This window comes from Sorex araneus, chromosome 10, assembly GCF_027595985.1.
Source record: "Sorex araneus isolate mSorAra2 chromosome 10, mSorAra2.pri, whole genome shotgun sequence".
Lineage (NCBI taxonomy): Eukaryota > Metazoa > Chordata > Mammalia > Eulipotyphla > Soricidae > Sorex > Sorex araneus.
Genome location: NC_073311.1, coordinates 41818193 through 41841493, shown reverse-complemented (window position 1 = coordinate 41841493; position 23301 = coordinate 41818193). Strand labels below are relative to the sequence as shown.

At 40.7% G+C, this 23301-nt stretch overlaps 1 protein-coding gene across 2 annotated transcripts in view; it reads left to right on the top strand.

Annotated features, from left to right (window-relative positions):
• The window catches only part of BLTP3B (bridge-like lipid transfer protein family member 3B), a 100093-nt gene that overhangs the window by 62079 nt on the left and 14713 nt on the right, over nt 1-23301 (top strand). For both annotated transcript variants that reach the window (XM_055118013.1, XM_055118014.1), the window contains 4 exons: nt 12550-12743; nt 15490-16967; nt 17403-17578; nt 21836-21978. In XM_055118013.1, the coding sequence (XP_054973988.1) occupies nt 12550-12743; nt 15490-16967; nt 17403-17578; nt 21836-21978 (1991 nt within the window). The remainder of the gene's footprint in view (nt 1-12549; nt 12744-15489; nt 16968-17402; nt 17579-21835; nt 21979-23301) is intronic.

Below are 23301 nucleotides of genomic sequence, written 5' to 3'. Positions count from 1 at the left end.
TTGTCAGTTGGATTTTTTCCATTCAGTGCTTTGTTTATATACATCACACTTCTTTCTTTTTGTACTATAGGGTTTCTCTGGAGGAATTTACTAATAATCTAGTAGGAACTTTTTTTTTTTAATTTGTGAGTCTTTCCTTTTTCTCTTGCTGCTTTCAGGATAAAAAATCTCTGATTTTTATCATTTTAATTTCAGTGAGTTTTGCTGTGTATATACTGAGGTTTATTTTGTTTGGAACTCTGTGTTTCCTGAATCTGAGTGTCTTAACTCTTCTCTCAGCTTGGGAAAGTTTTTGTCTATTCTTCAAATAAGAATTCTGTCCCTTAGGGGCTGAAGAGATAGTATAGTATGTAAGGCACTTGCTTGCACATGACTCACTCAGGTTCCATCCCTGGTACCGTATGGTCCCCTGAACCTGCCAGGAATGATCCCTGAGTGCAGAGCAAGGATTAAGCCCTGGACACTGCCAGGTGAGGCTCCAAAACCTAAATAAATACATTTTAAGAAGAAAAAGAATTCTGTCCCTGAGATAACTGGAAAAAGAAACTCTGACATAAATACACAAAGGAATACTACTCAGAAAAGATGAAATCATGTAAGCTATCATTACATACATGGAACTAGAGGATGTCATGCTGAGTGAAGTCAGGAGGAGAGGGGCACATAAAGAAGCATCTCTCTCATGTGGGTTATAGCCCTAGTAAGGGAATGACAAGTGGTCACTGATGTCAGACCTTAAAGGTCAGCCTTACCCAAGGGGTGGGGCAGGGTGGGTAGAAAGGGACCTGAGACTGGTGAAAGGATGCTGACATATTGGTGGTGGTTGTGATATTGGAACATTGCATGCCGAAACTGAAACTGTTAGACTTTCCTAGATCATGGTGTCTCACTAAAAAAAAAAGAGAGAGAGAGAGAATTGAAGTGCCCTTTATTTTTGTCCTAGAATCTGCATGATGTCAATGCTACCCCATATAGCATTGTATTATATTCATTGCTTTGTATTGTGGTGATTTGCAGACAGTGGGGCTGTCAGGATGGCCTCAGAGTATGATATGAAGTAGCTCTGGGATTGGGATTCATGTTTTGTATTTGTGTGTGTTTGTGTGTATAAGGGTGATTTGGGCCATATCCTGGTGCTCAGGGGCTGTTCCCTGGTTCTGTGCTCATGCCTCACTTGTAGAAGTACCTTATGTAACGTTGGGGAAAGAACTAGGGTCTGCCACATTCCAGAGAAGACCGTTGCCTTTGGTACTCTCTTTTTTAAATTTTTTTATTTATTTCTTAATTAGTCACAGTGAGGGTACAGTTACAGATTCACACATTTTCGTGCTTGTTTTTCCTTCATGCAATGTTTAAGAGCCCATCCCTCCACCAGTGTCCATTCTCCACCACCAATGAACCCAGTATCCCTCCTACCCACCCCAGTCCCATCCCCCCACCCCACCCCGCCTCTGTAGCGGGGCATTCCAGTTTGATTTCTTTCTTTCCTTTTGGGTGTTGTGGTTCCAAATAGGGGTATTGAGTGGTCATTCTGTTCAGTCTCTAGTCTACTTTCAGCACGCATCTCCCTTCCCGTGTGGGATCTCCAACCGCATTTTACTAGGTGTCCCCTTCTCTATCCGGGCTGCCTTTCCCCCAGCATGTGAGGCCAGCTTCCAAGCCATGGAGCCAACCTCCTTGTATTATATACTACTATTCTTGGGTGTTAGTCTCCTACTCTGTTATTTTATATTCCACAGATGAGCGCAATCTTTCTATGTCTGTCCTTCTCTTTCTGACTCATTTCACTTAGCATGATACTTTTCATGTTGATCCACTTATATGCAAAGTTCATGACTTCATCTTTTCTAACAGCTGCGTAATATTCCATTGTATAGATATACCAAAGTTTCTTTAACCAGTCATCTGTTCTCGGGCACTTGGGTTTTTTCCACATTCTGGCTATTGTTTGTAAACAGTGCCGTGATGAACATATAAGTGCAGATGTCATTTCGTCTATACTTTTTTGTTTCTCCGGGATATATTTCCAGAAGTGGTATTGCTGGATCAAATGGAAGCTCAATTTCTAATTTTTTGAGAAGTATCCATATTGTTTTCCAAAATGGCAGAAGCAGTTGGCATTCCCACCAGCAGTGTAGAAGGGTCCCTTTCTCCCCACATCCTCTCCAACAGTGGTTGATTTTGTTCTTTTGGATGTGTGCCATTCTCTGTGGTGTGAGGTGGTATCTCATAGTTGTTTTGATCTGCATCTCCCTCATCATTAGTGATGCAGAGCATTTTATCATGTGCCTTTTGGCCATTGGTATCTTTTCCTTAGAAAAGTTTCTGTTCATTTCTTCGGCCCATTTTCTGATGAGGTTGGATGTTTTCTTCTTGTAGAGTTCAACCAGTGCTTTGTATACCCTTGATATCAATCCTTTATCAGATGGGTATGGGTGAATATCCTTTCCCATTCTGTAGATTGTCTTTGTATTTTGGTCACTGTATCTTTTGTGGTGCAGAAGCTTCTTAGTTTAATATAGTCCCATTTGTTTATCTCTGTTTCCACTTGGTTGGTCAGTTGCGTGTCATCTTTGAAGATACCTGTAGATTCAATATCGTGGAGGGTTTTGCTGACCTTGTCTTCGATGTATCTTATGGACCCTCCCCAACCTTAAACTTTACTACAAAGCGGTAACAACTAAAACAGTATGGTACTAGAACAAAGGCAGAGCTGCAGACCAGTGGAACAGGGTGGAATATCCCTACACACAACCTCAAATGTATGATCATCTAATCTTTGATAAGGGAGCAAGAAATGTGAAGTGGAATAAGGAAAGCCTCTTCAACAAATGGTCCTGGGCATAAGTGGACAACCACATGCAAAAGAATGGGCTTAGACCTTGACCTGACACCATGCACAAAAATCAGATCAAAATGAATTAAAGACCTCAACATCAGACTTTTGTCTTTTTTGCTAACTCTCTTGGAAGGTTTCCATTACCTTACAGTCAGGCTCACTGATTTTCTTTTTCCCTTATAATTCTGCTGTTGAGTCCTTCTTTTTTTTTTTTTTTTTTTTGCTTTTTGGGTCACACCTGGTGATGCACAGGGGTTACTCCTGGCTCTACACTCAGGAATTACCCCTGGCGGTGCTCAGGGGACCATATGGGATGCTGGGAATCGAACCTGGTTCGGCCGCCTGCAAGGCAAATGCCCTACCCGCTGTGCTATCTCTCCAGCCCCTGTTGAGTCCTTCTGTAATACTTAGTTCAGCTATTGTAATTTTTAGCTCTATGATTTATTTTTTGGTTTGTTTTTGGTCACATGTGGCAATGCTCAGGGGTTATTCTTGACACTGCACTCAGGAATGACTCTTGATATTTCTTGGGGGACCATATGGGATGCCAGGGATTGAATTTGGGTCTGCCTCGCTACCTGCAATACTGTCTGTGCAGCCACAGCTCCTTGAGTTCTGTTAAAACTTTTCTTAGCCTTTCTCTTATATTTTGCTTTTGTTGACATTTTCTTCCACTGGTCTCATTTCAGTGATCATCCTTAGATTGTTGTTTTGAAGTCATCTTCAGATAGTTTGCCTAACTCTTGCCAGGAGTTCTTGCTACCCTGTGTCTATGCGGGTTTTTGTTTCCTGGGAGGAGGGGTCACTCCTGGTGGTACATAGGGAACCATATGAAGGACATCAAATTATGTTAAGCCACATGCAAGGCAAAGCACTTACCCCCTGTACAAGCTCTTCAGCCCTATTGGTACAATGCCCCATCAGGGTGGAAAGGGAACTACTTTCCCTCAGTGTGGAAAGTGCAAACTAGGCAGTGATCATGGGTTCAAGATAGTGTTTGTGAAACCTGTGCCCTGAACTCAAGAGGATCTGGTCATTGACCTGGGGTTCAAGGTCACCAGGGATCAGCAACCACCAGATTTTGCAGGGTTTCAAAGACCTGGGTGTTAGCTGGGAAACCCATGTAGAGGTGAAATTAAGAGTAGGCAGCAGCCCTAGTTTATTTAGAATGGTGACAGTGTGCTCTCCTCGGCTGGCAGAGAGCAGGTTCTGGCTGGAGACTATCAAGGAGCTCAGCTGATAGTTGGGACTAACTATGTGTGCTCGGGGAGGCTTGAAGGGAGCTTTTGTTTATACGGGTGTGTCTAGCTGGCTCCTTGTCAGATGTGGGCTGACAAGGCCTGGGGTATTTATTGCCCGTAGGAAGCATTTCTGCTTGCTCGCTTAACTGTTTGGATGGGTGGAACACTTCTCAGGAATTTATCCTGAGGGTCTCTTTTCTGAAGAGTAAGGTGCAATATAAAGTCCACTGGCCTTTCTAGTAGGTAGGAAGAAGTTTCCAAAATGGTCCCTATTTGTGATTCTGATCCCTACTTGTAATACCCTACCATTTTTGTTGTCTGCTTTCTTTTTTAACTCAGACTTGGTGTTGCTTAGACGCTGTTCCTGGCTGTAAGGTATCACTCCTGGCTTGATGATTGGTTCTCGCTGGACCGTTTGTGGTACTGAGGATTGAACCTGGGCGTCCTGCCTGCTAAGCAGGTGCTCAGTGTATTGAACTATCTCCCTGGCTTTCATGTAACTTTTTGCCTGCCATTCTAGTGTTATAAGTATAGACTTGTAGGATTTGAGATTCTGTTTTTTAGAGCATCTTCCTGGTTTTAGCTCATGCCATGGTGAGGTTTTGCTCTTGGCATGTGTGTCGGTAAGTGCTGTCCTTTTTCTTTGTTCATTCTGCATAAATTAATCCAAGTCTTCATGTAGATTCTCTCATCAAGGTGAAGGTAAACAGGAATTCTCCATCATTGCCATCTCACTCTCCAGGAATTTTGCCTTTGTTTTGACCATGAGATCTCTTCTGATTTTAAACCTTTGAGCCATCTTCTCAGTCCAGGATTTCTGACTTTTAAAGATTTTATTTTAATTTTTTTTAGTGTGGTTAGTGGGGTAATGTTTGAACTGTACCCAGAAGTGCTGAGGAGTACTCCTTGGTCTATGTTTATAAATAAAACCAGGGTTACTAAATGCAGGGCAGACACCTTGACCCCCTGTATTAGCAACCTAGCCAAGATTTCTGCTGAGTTTTAAAGGTTGATTTTTTTTTTTAAAAAAGTATTTATTACTCCCCCAATCCCATTTTATTTAAACTTTATTTATTTGTGGTTTACAAAGCTGTTCATGATGGTTTGTTATAGGCATTCAATATTCTAATGCCAGTCCCACCACCACTGTCACCTTTCCTCCACCATTGCCTCCATTTTCCCAACCCACCTCTCAAGCCTGCCCCCATAGTAGGACAACAATAATTTATATTGCTTGTTACCTCTGAATGGTTAATGGAATGATCAAAAAATATTTCTGTAAAAGAAAATTTGTGAAAGTTGTTGTATCTCACCATGGGGACAATAAATCCTTGTCTGAGGGTTTACTAAGCTATTGTTGCACATTAGCTTCTGTGTTAATGTTTCTATTAGTCCAGATTGATTGGTTTCTACTTTACATCCCATCCAACTATGACTGGGATGTCAGTATTGTAGAAATTGATGATGTCATGTGGGTACAAATGCAGTTGCACATTCCAGAAAATCAGCTGTAAAAAACTAAAGAATGCCGAGGGGGCGCGTGCACTCTCGGGCTCTCCGGGCGGCTCTGTCTCACCACCCACGTTCGGTGCTCTGGAACCGCAGTGTGTGGACTGGATCGGGACGGCCGGTGGTCAAGGACAGGCGAAGGAAGAACGAGGCCGGTGGTCAAGGACAGGCGAAGGAAGAACGAGGCCGGTGGTCAAGGACAGGCGAAGGAAGAACGAGGACCAAGCTGGTTGTTGATTAGTTACCGTTTATTCAGTCTTTCTCATCTCCCGCACTCCCAGCTCTGGCCTCTCTCTGGATCTACTCTCAACTGCTGCCTCTCTCTGGCTTCTCTCTCTCCTCCTACTTGTCTCTCCCAGTGGATCTGCCCCATGGATCCGCCCGGAAAGAAGATACAAACCAAAACTGAAGCCCTCTTTGGGCTGAAAGCACTCGGATTTACATCCCAAAGACCAGGCTGGGCTGCAGCAAGAAATCTACATGTCAGTTACAAACTAGACAGCACCTGAAATTTACATCCCAAAGACTATGCTGGGCCAGAGCCTGGAATCTACAATGTCAAGTCAAGCTGGCTAGCACCTTAGATCTGCAGGTCAAAGATCAGCTAGGTTTCTGTGACAAAAGGTTTCTGACAAAACTCCAGAAGGCAGCTGGAAAAGGGGAAATATTCCAACATCTCCCCCCTTTTTGTTTAGGACAGATTTTAACCATAAAATAAATGCTAGGCACAAAAAGTTCAATAACACTAGCAGAACACCTATTCTCTAGGACAGATACGCTTTCAGCAGGACCCATCCAAGGATGAAATCCCATGGTTGTGTTTCTCCTCTCCTTGTCCAGTAAACATATAAGCATTCACAATATTAATCATTTTGTATGGGCATAGCAAGAGATGTATTAAACTTTTAGAATTGCTCTCCGGGGGTCACCTCATCTCAGACTACAGCACTCAGGCCAGATTAGTCTTTCCTAGCCCTAGCAGGGCCCTGTCTCGTCGTTGCTTTTGGATCATGAAATGACACCCCATGACCAAGCTCTTAACATATAGTTAAGCATTAGGCGCTTTGGCCAGGCCCATCTCGATGCCAGGGTAGCACACAACTTACCGCTTGCCCTGGGTCCTTCTTCGTCCCACGTTGGGACCCTGCCTTGGGGGTGCCAGGAAGTAAGGGCAGCTGAGGCTTAGGTCAAGAGAACAGATGCCCTGGAGGAAAATATCATGTAGAGTCAAATGACTCCCAGGTTACAAAAGCATAACATTTGTTAAGTCTTTCTGTGTCCATACAAAAAGGACTTGCTCTGAATAAACTATGCAAAGGACTTAAGGAGAAGAGAAAAACATTATTTACAAGTCAACAGAACACTAAGAAAGAAGCTACAAATAAACAAAGAGGAATAGGAGCACTGTAACGGGAGTAACCCAATAAACCTAAACTACTGAGGCTATGTTATCCTACAATCAGCAATTTTTTTTTTTCTTTTTGGGTCATACCTGGCGATGTACAGGGGTTATTCCTGACTCATGCACTTAGGAATTACTCCTGGCGGTGCTCAGGGGACCATATGGGTTGCTGACAATCTAACCTGGGTCAGGCACTTGCAAGGCAAATGCCCTATTTGCTGTGTTGTCACTCCAGCCCAAGTCCAGAATTTTTAACTGGGTTGTCTAGCTGGAATTAAATTTTTAACTGGGCATCTGCTTTGTTGTGTGGGAGCAGCTGCCAGAGCTTTGTTTAGGTGGGAGCTGGCCTGCCCACCTTCAAGAGTGCCCTGGTGGTCTCATTTAGGAACAGAGGTCCAAGAAATTTTCTTGACTCGTTGCTCTCTTTTGAGATTTATTTGAGTCTCTGGGACAGGGCAGGTAGATAAGCTTACATGGCAGCAGTGGTGGTTCATGGGCATGGCTACTGGACTTCCAGAAGTAGGGGGAGGAAGAGGGAGGTTGCCCAACACAACTCCAAGAAGGCCTGGAGTCTACAGCCATTAGGACCCGTGTACCTGATGTTTTCAGCAAATTAGGTTCTCTGTGAAATTTAGTCCTGAGGCAGTGGAGTCTGTCCTGAGGCATGGTGGTGGCTTTGGGGGGTGGGAACAGTTGTGAGGGCTTTATTTAGGCTGGAAATGACCCATCCCCCTCCTAGAGTGCCCAGGAGTTCACAGCTGGAATGGACGTCTGCAAGATTTTTATGGCTAGGTGATTGCTTTTGAGATTTGAGTCTCTGGAGCAAGGCCGGTAGATGATCTTACATGGCGTCAGTGGTAGAACATAGCTCTTGGTTAAATTCTGTTAGTTTTATCATGTGTATGAAAGGGATTATAACCCTGTTACATAATATATTATCTGATTTTGTTTGATTTGGTTTTTTGGTCTACTGTCTTTGATGCTCACAGTTTATACCTGGCTCTGTGTGTAGAGATCACTCTTGGTTGGGCTCAAATGCAAGGAAAGCTCCTTGCCTCTTGTGCTTTATCACTCCAGCCTCCAAAATATATATTTTCTGATAAAATTGTTTCCATAGCAATTTAAGCCTAGGCCTCAGATAGTAGAGCATTTTAAGCTACTTTAAATTAGGGGCTAAAGCGATAGTACAATAGATAGGGCATTTCCCTTGCATTTGACTGACCCCAGGTTTGATCTCTAGCATCTCATATGATCCCCTGAGTAATCCCAGGAGTAACTCCTGAGTGCAGAGCCAGAAGTAACCTCTGAGCATCGCTGGGTGTAACCCAAAAAGCCAAAAAAAAAAAAAATGCAAAAAGCAAAATATCTACTTTGTATTTTGTATTTGGAAAATTTAGGTGTTTGTAGAAGTAAATGGGATAACATATTGAATTCCCATGTACATCGATCAGTGGTTTAATTTTCACATTTCTTCAGCTCTCTATTCAGTGGCCAAACTTTATTTTATTTTATTTTTTTATCATCAACAATTTTTTTTTAATTTTTTTTTATTGAATCACCAAGTGGAGGGTTACATAGTTCTCAGGATTATGTCAGTTATACAATACTCAAACACCCTTCCCTTCACCAGTGCCCATCTTCTATCGCCAACCCCCCCAGTATATCTGCCGCCCCCTCCCACCTCCCCAGTCCCCACCCTTGTACGTGATAAGTTTCACTTCGTTTACACTTTATCTCGATTACATTCCATGTTTCAACACACAACTCACTACCGTTGCTGGAGTTTCCCCCCAAAAAGAAAAAGACAGTCCTATTGCCAAGGAAGCATTTGATAGTTCTCCATTGCTAAGAATATAGAGATATTAAGTCCCGCTGTTTGTTACATAACTTTTCTTTTTCCCCCTTGCCCCGCACCACCGAGTTCACGCCTGTTTAGTAATCGCCACGCTGTCTGACAAAGGGAAAAAAAAAACGAAGAGGATGGTTATTTCCCGTCATCAGCCAGCGTTGGGCTCTGGCTTAGTTGATAGTCTAGTAGAGTGTCTGCAAGCAGTTTCTGGAACCAAAGGTCTTGCGCTGGTATCGGCTCCGGCTCGAGATTCCACCAGCGTCCCGCTGTTCTATGTACATAATTTTTTCCCCTTATATCCCATTCCCACGAGTGGCCAAATTTTAAAAGAAAGTTTACGATTGTAGTTAATAAAGTATGCTTGTTGTACTTTTAAAATTTTAAAAATAAAGTATTGCCCATAAGTTTATGATTTAGAAAGAGCTTCTGCTTAAATATGTATATTTACTAGGGTTGTCCTAAAGAATACAAACTGGGTAATTTAAAGAAGAGTTTATTCCTCACAGTTCTGGAGGCATTAGTAGCCAGGTCAGAGGGTTAGCGGGTTATTTCCTTCTAAACCTCTTGTTGGTTTGGAGAAGGCTGTCTTTGCCTTATGTCCTTTGTCATCACCTGGTCTTTTCTGTGTGTGTGTGCTAATCTTCTCTCATGGCACCATATAGGACAAAGACCCTCATGAGCTTGTTTTATCAATAGTTAACCCAAATGCCATCACATTCTGTGGGTATATTGGGATTGAACTTAACTCAATTTTGAGGAGGCAGAGTTCAGATCATAATAGTATAGTATACTTCATTTTGTTTTTTATTTATTTTGGGGGAACCTGTTCCAGAGGAAGGGGGTCCCATCAGCGATTCTCAGCCAAACCAACAATTGCTTCAGTGCAAAGGCATGAGAAGGCAATGCTGGTTGTGCCCTGCATTGCCCATATTCCTGTATATTTCTTTTACACACTTCATTTGTGTCTTTTTCTTATCCCTTAATGATTCGCAATGTTCCAAGTTTCTCCACATTCATTGGTAAGGTCTTTGTGAGCATCTGCGTAACAATGATGATTCCTCAGTAGACCTCTGCTGCCGCTGCACACCCCTCTCTCAGCTGTGTAGTGCTCCAGGTTCCTTCCTGTCACAGATTCATGCTGGGGTTTTGCTTTCCTTCTGTACACCCCTAGGAACTCTCATTTACTTTTTAGTCTTTTCTGTGGCTGCCATTGTCAGTATAAATTTTAATTTTAAATTTAGTAGTTTTATTTTAAAATTTAAATTAAAAATTTCATTTTTTAATGGCACACAGCCAAGTACGTGCAAGCTGTGCAAATAATTGCAGCTCCTACCAGCACCACAACAAAAAAGATGTCTTTAGTACTGAGTGTTTTAAAAGATTTTAATGAAAACAAGCACTGCCAGGAGAGATTCCTGAGCACAGCACCAATACAAAGCCCAGAGAAGAGCAAAAAGAGCCAGGTGTGGCCCAAATCCACTACCTCCAATTTTTTCTTAAAAAGTTCATGATCCATAGAAGCACTCAATGGGTTACAGCACATGATTTAAAGGCAAGAAGTCTGGGTTCAACTGCTGGGAGGGCAGAGTCTCTTGAGCAACTCCAGGGCCACTGAACAGGGAGCAACCCGTAAGCACCACTGGACACAGCCTCCAGAAAGTCCAAAATGATACACAGCTAACTCTGTGCAGCTATGCAAGGAAGTACAGCTCCTACCAAGCAGCACGACAAAGATGTCTGAGTAGTACAGGGGTTGTAACCCCCACAGAGCACGTGTGTGACTATCACATCAAATCCAAGAGGACACTGCAACCACGTTTTGCAAACATACAGCTCAATGAATGTGATCCTCCACACAAACACATGCATTTCTGCGAGCACCACAACCCAGCATGTGCAACCTTAAGCATAACAACAAGAGCAACAAAGTGAAAAGAAAGTGGGGAATGTGTTTAATTAAAAAATGTTTTCACAGCCCAAAACTCCAAGTGGTCCCGGCCGCCGGAAGTCACGCCCTCAACTCACCCTTGGCGCCATCTTGCCACAATCAACAGAGAAGCGGCAGGCATTCTGGTGTTCAATGAATATTTTCTGAAAGAAAGTGAATGTTAATAAATATTAATAAAGGGGCTAGAGCAATAGCATAGCGGGTAGGGCGTTTGCCTTGCACACGGCAGACCCAGGTTCGATTCCCAGCATGCCATATGGTCCCCTGAGCATTGCCAAGGGTGATTCCTGAGTGCAGAGCCAGGAGTAACCTCTGTGCATCGCCGGGTGTGACCCAAAAAGCAAAAAAAAAAAAAAAAAAGTTAATAAAATATGTATTCAGGACATTATTACAGTCCTTTCTACTGTTATTCCACACCTTTAGTTTATTTTCCTTAAATTAATGTGGTCTTCATGTTTTAGATAAAGCTTACTTTTGCCTTGGTAGAAGTAAATACAAGTTTGGGAATGGAAGTGTGGCTTAGTGGTACAGTACTTGCTTTGAATGTGTGAGGCCCTTCTTTCAGTTGCTGAACTGATTAGTTCCCCTGACCTTGCTGGGAGTATCCCCTGAGCATAGCCTTAATACCGAAAAGAACCAAAATAGATTACTATTTGGGACCTGGAGAAATAGTACAGGCACTAAGGTGCTTGTTTGCAACCACAGTTCAATATCTCTCACCACATATGCTCACATACTTCTTTTTAAGCGAAGCAAGGTAGCTTTTATTGAATGAAACTGGCTTAGAAAGATTAAAAGGAGAGAAAGAGGGGAAATATGTTCAAGAGAGAAAACAAGAGTAAAAATATTTCAAGAGAGGAAATAAGCAAGCAAAGAGACAGATAAGTAGGTATGATACGTGTTCAAGGGAGGATGTGGGCTTAGCAGGCCTGTGCACATATTCCTGAGTACAGAACCAGGAATTGCTGATGGTGCCGAGAACAGCAGCAGCAAAAGAAGCATGTGAAATACATGTAAATTTTTGGAATAAAAGATCTTCACCAAAATGTTGCAAACCTGTGATATAGATATATTTAAGTTTATGTGGTATATGCTCTAATCGCAGATGTTAATTTAATATAATTTGGCATTAAAAGTTACCTGGTCCTTTACATTCTGGGGATGGCATTTGGGTCATGCCTGCTCAGGGCGATTTCTGCTCTGTGCTTAGGAGCATTGAAAAGATGTATGTTTATTTGCTTATCGAGGAGCTGCTTTAAATTTTGCCTTTCAGCAAGCACTCTTATAGGTTAAATACAGAATAAGGCCATATATTGTCATTTTTCTTAAGGATATCTGCCTAACGTACTATTTTCATAAGAAATTAACATTAGACTTGGTTTCCCTCATTATAAGGAGACAAAAGTTAAGTAGAAAAGTCCTTACAAAAATATGTGCATAACAAATTTGGTATTTCACCAAGAGGGTAAAGATTTTTGATGCTTGTTTCTTGGTGCATATAACATTAAGAAGTAGAAATTAAACAGTGCTTCCTACGTATTGTTAGTTTGTGATTAAACTTTTTCAATCAGTGAAGTATATAAAAATAATTTTATCTAAATGTAACATGTCATCCACACTTTAATTTTGTAAATAATACTTTAAAACTTTTAATATAAATTAAGAAAGATTAAAACTTGTTTTAAATGTCTTTTCTTTTTTCAGGGAAGATTTAGAATGATCTGTTCATTAAAAATGTTTTAAAATTTTTTTTCTCCACAGTTCCATCTCCAAACCTTTATAGCCAGCTGAATGCACTACAGTTTACTGTGGATGAAAGAAGTATTCTCTGGTTAAATCAATTTCTGTTGGATTTAAAACAAAGTCTTAATCAATTTATGACTGTGTACAAATTGAATGACAATTCAAAATCTGATGAGCATGTTGATGTTCGAGTTGATGGTTTAATGCTAAAGGTACCATACAAACAAATGATTTTGAAAGCAAAACTTAAAAAAATTGTAGTTAAAATTAAATGCTAGGTAACATGCTTATGATGGTATTAACATTGATGATCTCATAGCACAGTTTTTGTATCTAACCACCACCAAAATGCCCAACACTTCTACCCAACATCTCCAGACCAACTTCCACTTCTCATCCCCACCTCCTACGCCTGCTCAGCCTTCTAGCTGTGTTTTGTAATCCAACACCAAGAGTCCTCTGTTGTTTGATACGTCTCCAGTCCCCTGTTGAAAGGAAGTCATTTTCATAGAAAAATGTGGGCAGCATTGTAATTTTCAGAATTTGCAATAGATGTTCATTTGAATCAACGTAACTACAGTCTTAATTTTGATGCTGAAATTTCATTTTTAGTTGGGACTTGAGGGTTGGGCTCCAGCCAGCTGTCCACAGGATGATTCCTGGCTGTTTCTAGAGTGACCTCCTTGCAAGTGCTCAGGGCATCATATGTGGTGCTAGAGCTTGAACCTGTGTCTGCTGTGTGCCAGGCAGGTGCCTTTTCCCTGGTACACTCTAGCTCCAACCCTTCAGTTATGATATTGGTCTTCAAATACAGAAGCAGTAAGAATCTGTTCCCTTCCCTACCTTCCTTTTTCCCTTTTATTTATTTTACTTTTTAGTCATTTGCTTGTGATTAAGTAAAAGCAGTCCTTTCCTCCTTGAAATGATAACTTACCAGAAGTGGTAAGTTTCCAAAAGTGTGACTAGGGGCCAGTGATGTGACTCCAGTGGTACACATTACCTCGACACTGCATGCCCCGAACTCTCCCCCTGCTCCAGCGCAGTATCCGGTGGTTCCCATAATACCCTAGATAAATAAATCCTTTGAAAGAAAAAAAATCTAAGCAATGTAGTAAAGCTTGTAAGTTATATATGGGTATTACTTATTTACTTGCCCTTTTATTGTAACCATGTAGTTAATATAAATTCTATTTAAATTTAACTTTAAGGGAACTTTACCAAAAACTCAACTAGTGTAATGCTTGCTACGACAAGTATTTACAGTTAGCTTGGTGTGAATGACTGTTTTTGTTTTTACTTCTATTCCTAGAGACTACATTTATATGCATTTAATTTCTTTGTAAAATGAGATTAATAGTGCTCAGATTACAGTGCAGGAATGATTTATTTAGTTTTGGTTTATTTAGTTTGCAAGCACAGCTGGAAGTGCTCTGGACTTACTCATGTCTCTATGCTCAGGGATCATTCCTGGCAGGCTTGGGGGACCATATGGGGTGGCAGGAATCAAACTCAGGTCGGCTGTGTGCAAGGCAAACACCTTACCCACTGTACTATCTCCAGCTCCCATTGCAGTGATCTTTTAAAGTATCCTCAGAGATCTTGGAGTATTCAATTAAAAGGCTTTACTTTTTTTTTGTGTGTGTGTGTATGTGAAGCAAATAGTTTTTATTTAATGAAACTTATTCAGAATGATCTTAGATGATAGAAAGAAAGGAAAAACATCATTAAGAGAGAACATGGGCCTCTCAGGAGTGGGAAACCAAGCAAAGCTACAGAGAGGCAAGTGAGATGGGTGTTCAAAGGAGAACATGGGTCTGAGAAGCAAGTAAAGGGTTCTAGTTTGTAATATTTACTAGTATACTTTTTTTTTTTTAATTTCTTGATTTTTGGGCCATAGCCAGCAGTACTTAGGGCTTACTCCTAAGTAAGCTGGATTACTTACTCCTGGCTCCGTGCTCAAGGGTGACTCCTGGCAGGGCTAGGGAACCACCTAGAGCTCTAGGGATTGAACCCAGGTTGGCCTTGTGCAAGGCAAGCACTCTACCTGCTATACTATCTCTCTAGCCCTATTCTTTTAAAATTTCAAAAATAATTTTTGCACTTTCTGAGCATGAATGTTTTTAAAACCATTTTGAACTTTGATGTGGATTTTTGGAGTAGTAAGGATTTTTTTCTGGAAATTGTTTCTGCCTATACACCTAAGCTTATTAATAAGTTTTTATTTGGGGAGTCATACCTAGCAGCGCTCAGTGCATACTCCTGGCTCTGTGCTCATGGACTACTCCTGGCAGGGCTTGGGAGACCATATTTCATATGCTGGGGATCAAACACAGGTTGGCCCTATGAAAGGCAAGCACCCTACCCCTATACCATCACTCTGGCCCAACTTACTAATAATTTTTATCTCAGAAAATAATTCTAATACATTTGTCCATTATTTGAATATTCATCTAATTACCAGAATTTCAAGTATTATAACCAAAAAAATTCTTTTCCAAACTTGATACTTAAAAAAAATTTTTTTTAAATTATTACTTAAATTGTCCCTGTCTCCCTAGCCCCAGCACCCTCCCCCCGCCCCCACCTTAAGCGCCCACTGTGTTCAGCTCAGTTCTGTTTACTAGTTCTCAGGTTCTGACTCAGGACATTGGTAAGCGTTTAGTAATACTGATTCAGTTCAGTTTTGTTCTTTTCTATTCTGTGATATGTTGTAATCCCATACATGTTATATACATTAGTGATTATGTTTGCTTTATAAGTTTTTCTTAGTGGGTAGTCACTGAAATTCTTTTTACTTTGTTTAATTTAAAAAAAAAAAGACTTGAGAATAGAATGTTAGAGATATTTATCTGAGTAGGGAAGTTATATTGTAGAAGAAAATGTCAGAAAAAAATTCCTGAACCTAAGTCATGTTCTAGATTATTTTATTTGTAAATTTGTTTCTGTTTTTCCTTCTAGTTTGTCATTCCTTCTGAAATGAAACCTGAATGTCATAAAGATCAACCACGTGCAATTTCTATTCAGAGTTCTGAAATAATTGCCACAAATACAAGACACTGTCCAAATTGTCGTCATTCTGATCTAGAAGCTTTGTTTCAAGACTTCAAAGAATGTGATTTTTTTAGTAAAACATATACCTGTTTTCCAAAATCTTGTGACAATTTTAATCTTCTGCATCCAATCTTCCAGAGACATGCTCATGAACAAGATACCAAAATGCATGAAGTTTATAAAGGAAATATCATTCCCAAGTTAAACAAAAATACTCTTAAAGCTTCTGCTGCCACAGATGTATGGGCTGTGTACTTTTCTCAATTTTGGATAGATTATGAAGGTACAAAAAGTGGAAAAGGGCGACCAGTAAGTTTCATAGACTCTTTCCCTCTTTCCGTCTGGATTTGTCAACCAACCAAGTATGCGGTGTCACAGGAAGAGCTTCAGACTTGTAACCAGGTGTCTATTAATACATCTCAGAGTGAATCGAGTGGTCTGTCTGGCCGATTGAAGCGGAAAAAGCTCTTGAAGGAATATTATAGTACGGAGTCTGAGCCCCTGACAAATGGTAGTCAGAAACCTTCAGAGAATTTTCTAAGATTTTCCTCTTCCTCTTCAGATGCAGATATTCATGTCCTGGTTCAGATTCATAAGCATGTCAGTATGCAGATTAATCACTACCAGTATCTGCTCCTGCTGTTCCTCCATGAATCCCTCATTTTGCTTTCAGAGAACTTAAGAAAAGATGTAGAAGCTGTGACTGGCAATCCTGCTAGTCAGACATCCGTTTGCATTGGAATTTTACTGAAAAGTGCAGAAGTAGCTCTTTTACTACACCCAGTGGGTTATGCAAATACTATAAAGTCTCCTGCTTCTGAAAGTGTGAGCTCAGTGGTTCCTGATTATTTGCCTACAGAAAATGGAGAGTTTTTGGCTTCAAAGAGGAAACCAGTTGGAAGTGTTACAAATCAAATTAGAAGTGTAACTGCTAACCATTTGTCAGATAATAGATCAATGAGTGTTGATCTTAGTCATGTCCCTTTGAAGGATCCTTTACTTTTGAAATCAGCTAGTGATACAAATCTGCAAAAAGGTACTTTTCTGTATTCATCAGATAAAAATTTAGGAAAGATAAGAGAAGATGAAACTAGTGGGAATGTTTGCAAACATGACTCAGAAGAAGTATCAGAAACATGTAATAAGAATTCAGTTTATACAGATTCAAATATTGTCTCAAGCATCAGAGAAGAGTCAAGTGTACTGTCATTTGATAATGATGGTGATCAATACTTACTTAGTTTAACTGGTAAAGGAAATCAAACCATAGAGCCCATTACTAAGGCTGAAGATTTGCTTCCAGAAACTGGATCACTTTCTGAGAACCTAGAAGTCAGTAAAGAAGTGTCCACAGTAAGAACACTTAAATCACAGTCAACTTTAAGGTAACTACATTTTATCACAGTTTTCAGTTTTTTCTTGTTTCGTGTGTATTTTGGTTTTAGGCAGAACACCAGTGATTAAAAATACCTAAACATTATTGAATTAAAAAAAAAAAAAACCTAAACATTGTTAGGTTAGCACAGAAAAATAAGTATTTTAGCAGAAAAACTACATTAAATTTTTAACTTAAAATGATTTTTAAAATTATATTTGCACATTTAAATTTTGTTGGAAGTTCTTTTTGGGGTAGAGGGGACAAACCTGGCTGTTCTTGGGTATATTTTAGGGATCCATATGTGGTGCCTGGGATTGAACCTGGCTCATCGCATGCAAGGCAGACATGTACTCTAACCCTTCTACTCTCTGACTTCTGAAAGTCTTTTTAGTAAAAATTTCTTTTCTTATAAGTGATGATTTTTTAATAATTTCATTAACAGTGAAAAACCTAAGGAGCGTTGCCCACCCAACCAGCCTCCATTTTGTCCTTCTTATAAGCACATGAAAAGAAGCTCCTCCCATATGTCCCTGGATACCATTTCATTTGATAGCATGATTCTGGAAGAACAGCTGCTAGAAAGTGATGGGAGTGGGAGTCACAGATGTTTGGAAAAAGGTAAAAACGCATGAGTTTAAGAATTCATATTATAAAGACAAACACTGATCTCACTCACATGTAATATTACTAGAAATTTATATTCATATATATATGTAGCACTGTCGTAGTACTGTTGTCCCGTTGTTTATCGATTTGCTCGAGCGGGCACCAGTAATGTCTCCGTTGTGAGACTTATTGTTACTGTTTTTGGCATATTGAATATGCCATGGGTAGCTTGCCAGGCTGTGCCCTATGGGCAGGATATTCTGGGTAGCTTGCCAGGCTTTCCTAGAGGGATGGAGGAATCGAACCCGGGTTGACCTCATTCAAGGCAAACGCCCTGCCCGCTGTGCTATCGCTCCAGTTCTATGTATATGTAATGTAATGAAAGTAAAAAAAGCAAAACAAATAAACAGACAAGGCCAGTCTTAATCAAACTTACTCTACACATTCAAGTCAGAATAAGGGCACTCAGCTAACTCTATTTACTCTAACTTGGTACTTAGATTCAAGAGCTGAAGCTTACGGAAATTAGTACCTAGCCAGGAAGTAATTAAGACAGATTTGTGACTCAGTCTGACTCAAGGATGTAAGCTGCTCCCTGTCTCTACTGCAGTGCCAGAGACTAAACTCATGGTATTACATTTGGAAGGCATGTAGTCTACCACTCAGTCACAACCCCACTCCTCTTGCCCCACCTGTAGCAAGAGCCACAGCTTTTAACCAACTAGAATGCTATACTGCTTCCTTAGACTTTGGAAATGATTGACGTATTCAGATAAAAATTTGCAGTTCAATCTCAGTGTAGGTTACTCATAGCAGTCTCTTTCCCGGCATACCCTACTGCTTAAATGGAGAAGGTACACTAACATTTTATGGCCAGATATGGGCCATTTAAGAAATCTAGAGCCACAGTTTGCTCTGTAGCCTGGTTTCCCTGTCCCTTTACTTTTTTATTTTGTGGCCAAGGATTGTTAAGTCATCTGTGCTTAGGATTTTTTTCTCAATGGTATCAGGGACATTGTATAAATCCCAGGGGTTGAACCCAGGCCTCCTATATGCAAAGCATGTGCTCAGTCTTTTGGCCTATCTCTCCAGTCCTCTACAATTTTTGTTTTGTTTAGTTTTGGGGCCACACCTTGCTGTGCTTTGGGCTCATTCCTGGAGGGGCTCAGGGCACCACAGGGGTTGTTTAGGATGGAACATGGGGTGGCGTCATGCTTCCTACCTATTGTACTATTTCTCTAGAGCCTCCTTTATGATCTTAAAATTATAATTTAACAGGATTTCATTTGTGAAGTGGTCAAAGTACACTTCACAATCAGTGGTCTTGTAGAAAACATCCATACTTATTTCCAAAAAATTATTAGTGATTTTTCTTTTTATTTCACTGTATCGCTGTCATCCCTTTGATCATTGATTTGCTGAAGCAGGCCCAGTGACGTCTCCATTCATTCTAGCCTTGAGATTTTAGCAGCTTCTCTTCACTCGTCCTTCTCAGTGGTGCCGAATTAGAGGCTCTTCAGGGCCAGGGGAATGAGACCCATCATTGTTACTATATTTGGCATATGAATACGCCACAGGGAGCTTGCCAGGCTTTTTTATTTACAAAAGTTAAAGAATGGAAATAACTCATCCAGTTTAGAAAACTTAGAAAATACAGGTAACTGTGGTTTGGAAAATAACCCAAAGCTCCACATTCTAGAGATTCATTCTACAATTTATATGTATATTCCTATTCATGTGTATTTGTTGTCTTATTACACGTGGTTTTTATACTTTCATCTTAAAAGATCTCTCATATATGAGATAAAAAGAAATATTGTAAGGGAAAACAACCAAATGTATTGGAACTGGAGACTTTTATTTAGAAAATTGAGCTTATATGGGCTTGGTGGTGGCTGGGAGAAGCCTTGGGATATTGGTGGAGAGGAGTGGGCACTCTGGTGATGTGTGCATGAAAAGTATAGTAACAGTGCTGTATAAATCCTGGTACCTCAGTAATAATGGGGGAGGGAAGGAGGAAGGAAGGGAGGGAGCTGAAGGGAGAGAGAGCAGGGGGTTGGGGGAGAAAGGAAGGGAAAGAGCTGGAGGGAGGGAGAGAGGATGGGGTAGAGAGAGAGGGAGAAAGGAGGGAGGGAGAGAGAAGAAGGGAGGGAGCTGGAGGGAGAGAGGGTGGGCCAGAGAGATACTACAGTAGTCAGGATGCCTGCTTTGCACTCAGCTGATTTGAGTTCAATCACTGCCATCCTTTATGGTCCCTTGAGTGCCATCAGGAGTGATCACTGAGCACTGCGGTCTGTCTGTCCCTAAAACAAAACAAATACACACACACACACACACACACACAACACTTAAATTTTTAAAAAGTAAGTTTTGACAAAAAATCTAGAGTAAAAACTGAAGATATGAGGTTAGAGAGGTAGTATAGCAGATAGGACGTTTGCCTTGCACACAGCTGACCAGGGCTCAATTCCCAGCACCCCATATGGTCACTGGAGTACCACCAGGAGCGATCTCTGAGTCCAGAGCCAGGAGCAACCTCTGGGTACTGACAGATGTGGCCCAAAACCAAACAAAAGAATTGAAGATACCATTTTAGTTCAGCTGTATATGATTCCCTACTCTGAAAATTACCTTCAGCTTTTGCTATAAATATGTATATATTTCAAGACCTTTTCCAGCATGTTTTATACATATGTGTATATAAATATCTATATTTGTATGTATTATATATGTGTTGTGTACACACGTGCACACATATATATCACTGTCATCTTGTTGTTCGTCAATTTACTCGAGTGGGTGCCAGTAACATCTCTCTTCCTCTCAGCCCTGAGATTTTCGCAGCCTCTCCTTACTCGTCTTTCCCAATGATTGGAGGCTCTTTCAGAGCCAGGGGGATGAGACCTATCGTTACTGTTTTTGGCATATTAAACATGCCATGGGTTGTGGGGGGCAGGTCACACCTGGCAGTGCTGCAGACTCACTTCTGGCTCTGCTCTCAGGCGTCACTCCTGGTGGTACTTAGGGCCCCACCATATAGGATTGGATTTGAGTAAGGCAAGAGCTCTGTTTACTCTGTTGTCTTGCTGGTACCTATATATAGATTTTTATGAAAATCACATAATCACTCACCCTACATCAGCTCCTAACTAGTTTTCACACACACTGAAATATTTTTGGTGCTTTCGTCATGGAGAATTTTTGCTGGAGAACAGCAAAAATACATGCGTAGGAAAGATTAGATGGTGACTGTGGAAGTAGAACCCCACTTACCCCTTCAGTAGGGAAGGTAGCGGCTTTACCTCTCAGCTATTGCTGTGGGAGCTTTATTATTATTATTGTTATTTAACTGCAGTTTAATTTTTTGTTTATTGTTTTTAAAGGCTAGGCATCAAGGAAATATTGAAGGAATGAAATACTCCATTAATTTTTTTTAATTTTATAAGTTAGTTCACAGTGTTTAATTACATTTAATATTCAAATGGGCTGGAGCGATAGCACAGCGGTTGGGTGTTCGCCTTTCATGCGGCCAACCCGAGTTCGGTTTCTCTGCCCTCTTGGAGAGCCCGGCAAGCTACCAAGAGTATCGAACCCACACGACAGACCCTGGCAAGCTACCCGTGGCGTATTGGATATGCCAAAAACAGTAACAATAAGTCTCTCAATGAGAGATGTTACTGGTGCCCGCTCGAACAAATCGATGATCAACGGGATGTGATTAGTTGATTAGTTGATTGAATATTCAAACACCAATCCCACCACCATTACACCTTCCCACCACCAAATTTGGGATGTTTTCATCCCAAACCCTAATCCCTGTCCCAAAACACAACCGAAAGAATATATTTTGTATTGTCTGTTATGAAGAACTGCTGAACATGCTTGCAAAAAAGTGTCCATATAGGAAAGATTGTGAAGATTGTTCTATTTGGGCAGGAGTCATTAAGACATTCTATAGGATATCACTAACATGTTGTTAGTGATCAGATATGGGTGGTAAGCATGGAGAATGTGTAGGGAGTGTTTTATGATGTATCCAGGAATATGTTCTCGCACATGTGAGGCTTCGCCCAAGCAGATGGGGAGTGGCATGGAGCATGGCTGTGGTTGGGTTTTGGAGGTCAGCTGCCAGGGCTGGGTCCCTTGGGTCGGGGGGGCTCTCACCCGACCCCCTCTGGAGTGCCCCAGATACTCCATTTTTTTTAATAATGTAACACTAGTTGGATCTTAAATAAAACATTTTATTAGTCTACTTTTATATTATTTGAGGCATTAAGAAGAACTCAACTGCAAGTTCCCAGAGTCCAGCAGAGAGTGCAAATGCCAGTGTAAACATCGTGAATTTTGGTGAAAACTCTCCAGATGCCATCAGTACAAATTCAGAGGGTGCTCAAGAAAGTCATGATGATTTGGTAATTATTTGATTGAGATTCAATGAAGGGAAATGTCACTATATGTAATATATATAAATTCATTAATATGTAAAATTGATTATAAGCTAGGTGATTTATCTGTTCTTGAACATTCTCCCTTTCATTTTGCTAAAACTGTTTTCCTCAAATTTTACTTCTCTGATTTGTTTTATTTATATTGAGAAATTTTTTTTTCCTTTCTCCTTTTTTATGACCTTAATTTGGTTCCATTCAAATATATACTAGTCTAGAGAGATAGTACTTGCCTTGTAGCAGACCTTGATTTGATTTCTGTTTCCACATATGGTCCTCTGTGCATCACCAGGAGTGATCCCTGAACACAACCAGGTGTGGCCCCTAAACCAAAGAGATAAATAAACTTTGTAAAAGTAGATACTGCGTAAGGATGGTGGTCATTTGACAAAAGAATTACACTACTGGGGCCAGAGCGATAGCACAGCGGGTAGGGCGTTTGCCTTGCACACGGCCGACCTGGGTTCGATCCCCGGCATCCCATATGGTCCCCCAAGCACTGCCAGGAGTAATTCCTGAGTGCAGAGCCAGGAGTAACCCCTGAGCATCGCTGGGTGTGATCCAAAAAGCAAAAAAAAAAAAAAAAAAGAATTACACTACTGAATAATTTTAGGCTTGCCTACTCTAGTGAAGTAGTCTTTTATTTTTTTCTTTATTTTTATAAAGTTGTTCATAATAATTTATCACATTCAATATTTCAGCACCAATACCAAACCATTAAACCTTCCCACCATCATTATTTCAAATTTTCCCACCACCAACCAAATCTGCCCCAAAACAGGTCCTAAATAATTTATTTTGTATTGCTTGTTATAAATCTGTCATTGTCAACTATCATCCTGTTCATCGATTTGCTCGAGCGGGCACCAGTAACCTCTCCATTGTGAGACTTGTTACTGTTTTTGGCATATCGAATACGCCATGGATAGCTTGCCAGGCTCTGCCATGTGGGCGAGATACTCTCGGTAGCTTGCGGGGCTCTCCGAGAGGGGCGGAGGAATCGAACCCGGGTCGGCCATGTGCAAGGCAGATGCCCTACTTCTGTGCTATCGCTCTAGCCCTTGTTATGAATAATACACTAAAAATGATCCAAAAAATTACCCTTAACGAAAAGTATGTGAAGATTGTATCTCACCATGGAGCCATTAAGCCCTTGATAAGAGATTACTAACATGTTGTTACAGGTTAGCCTTGTGTACTAATTTTTTTTTTGATTGAGATTGATTGCCTTCTACTTTATATCCCATCAAATGTGGTGCGCTTCTTGATTCATCAGTGGGGTGTCATACA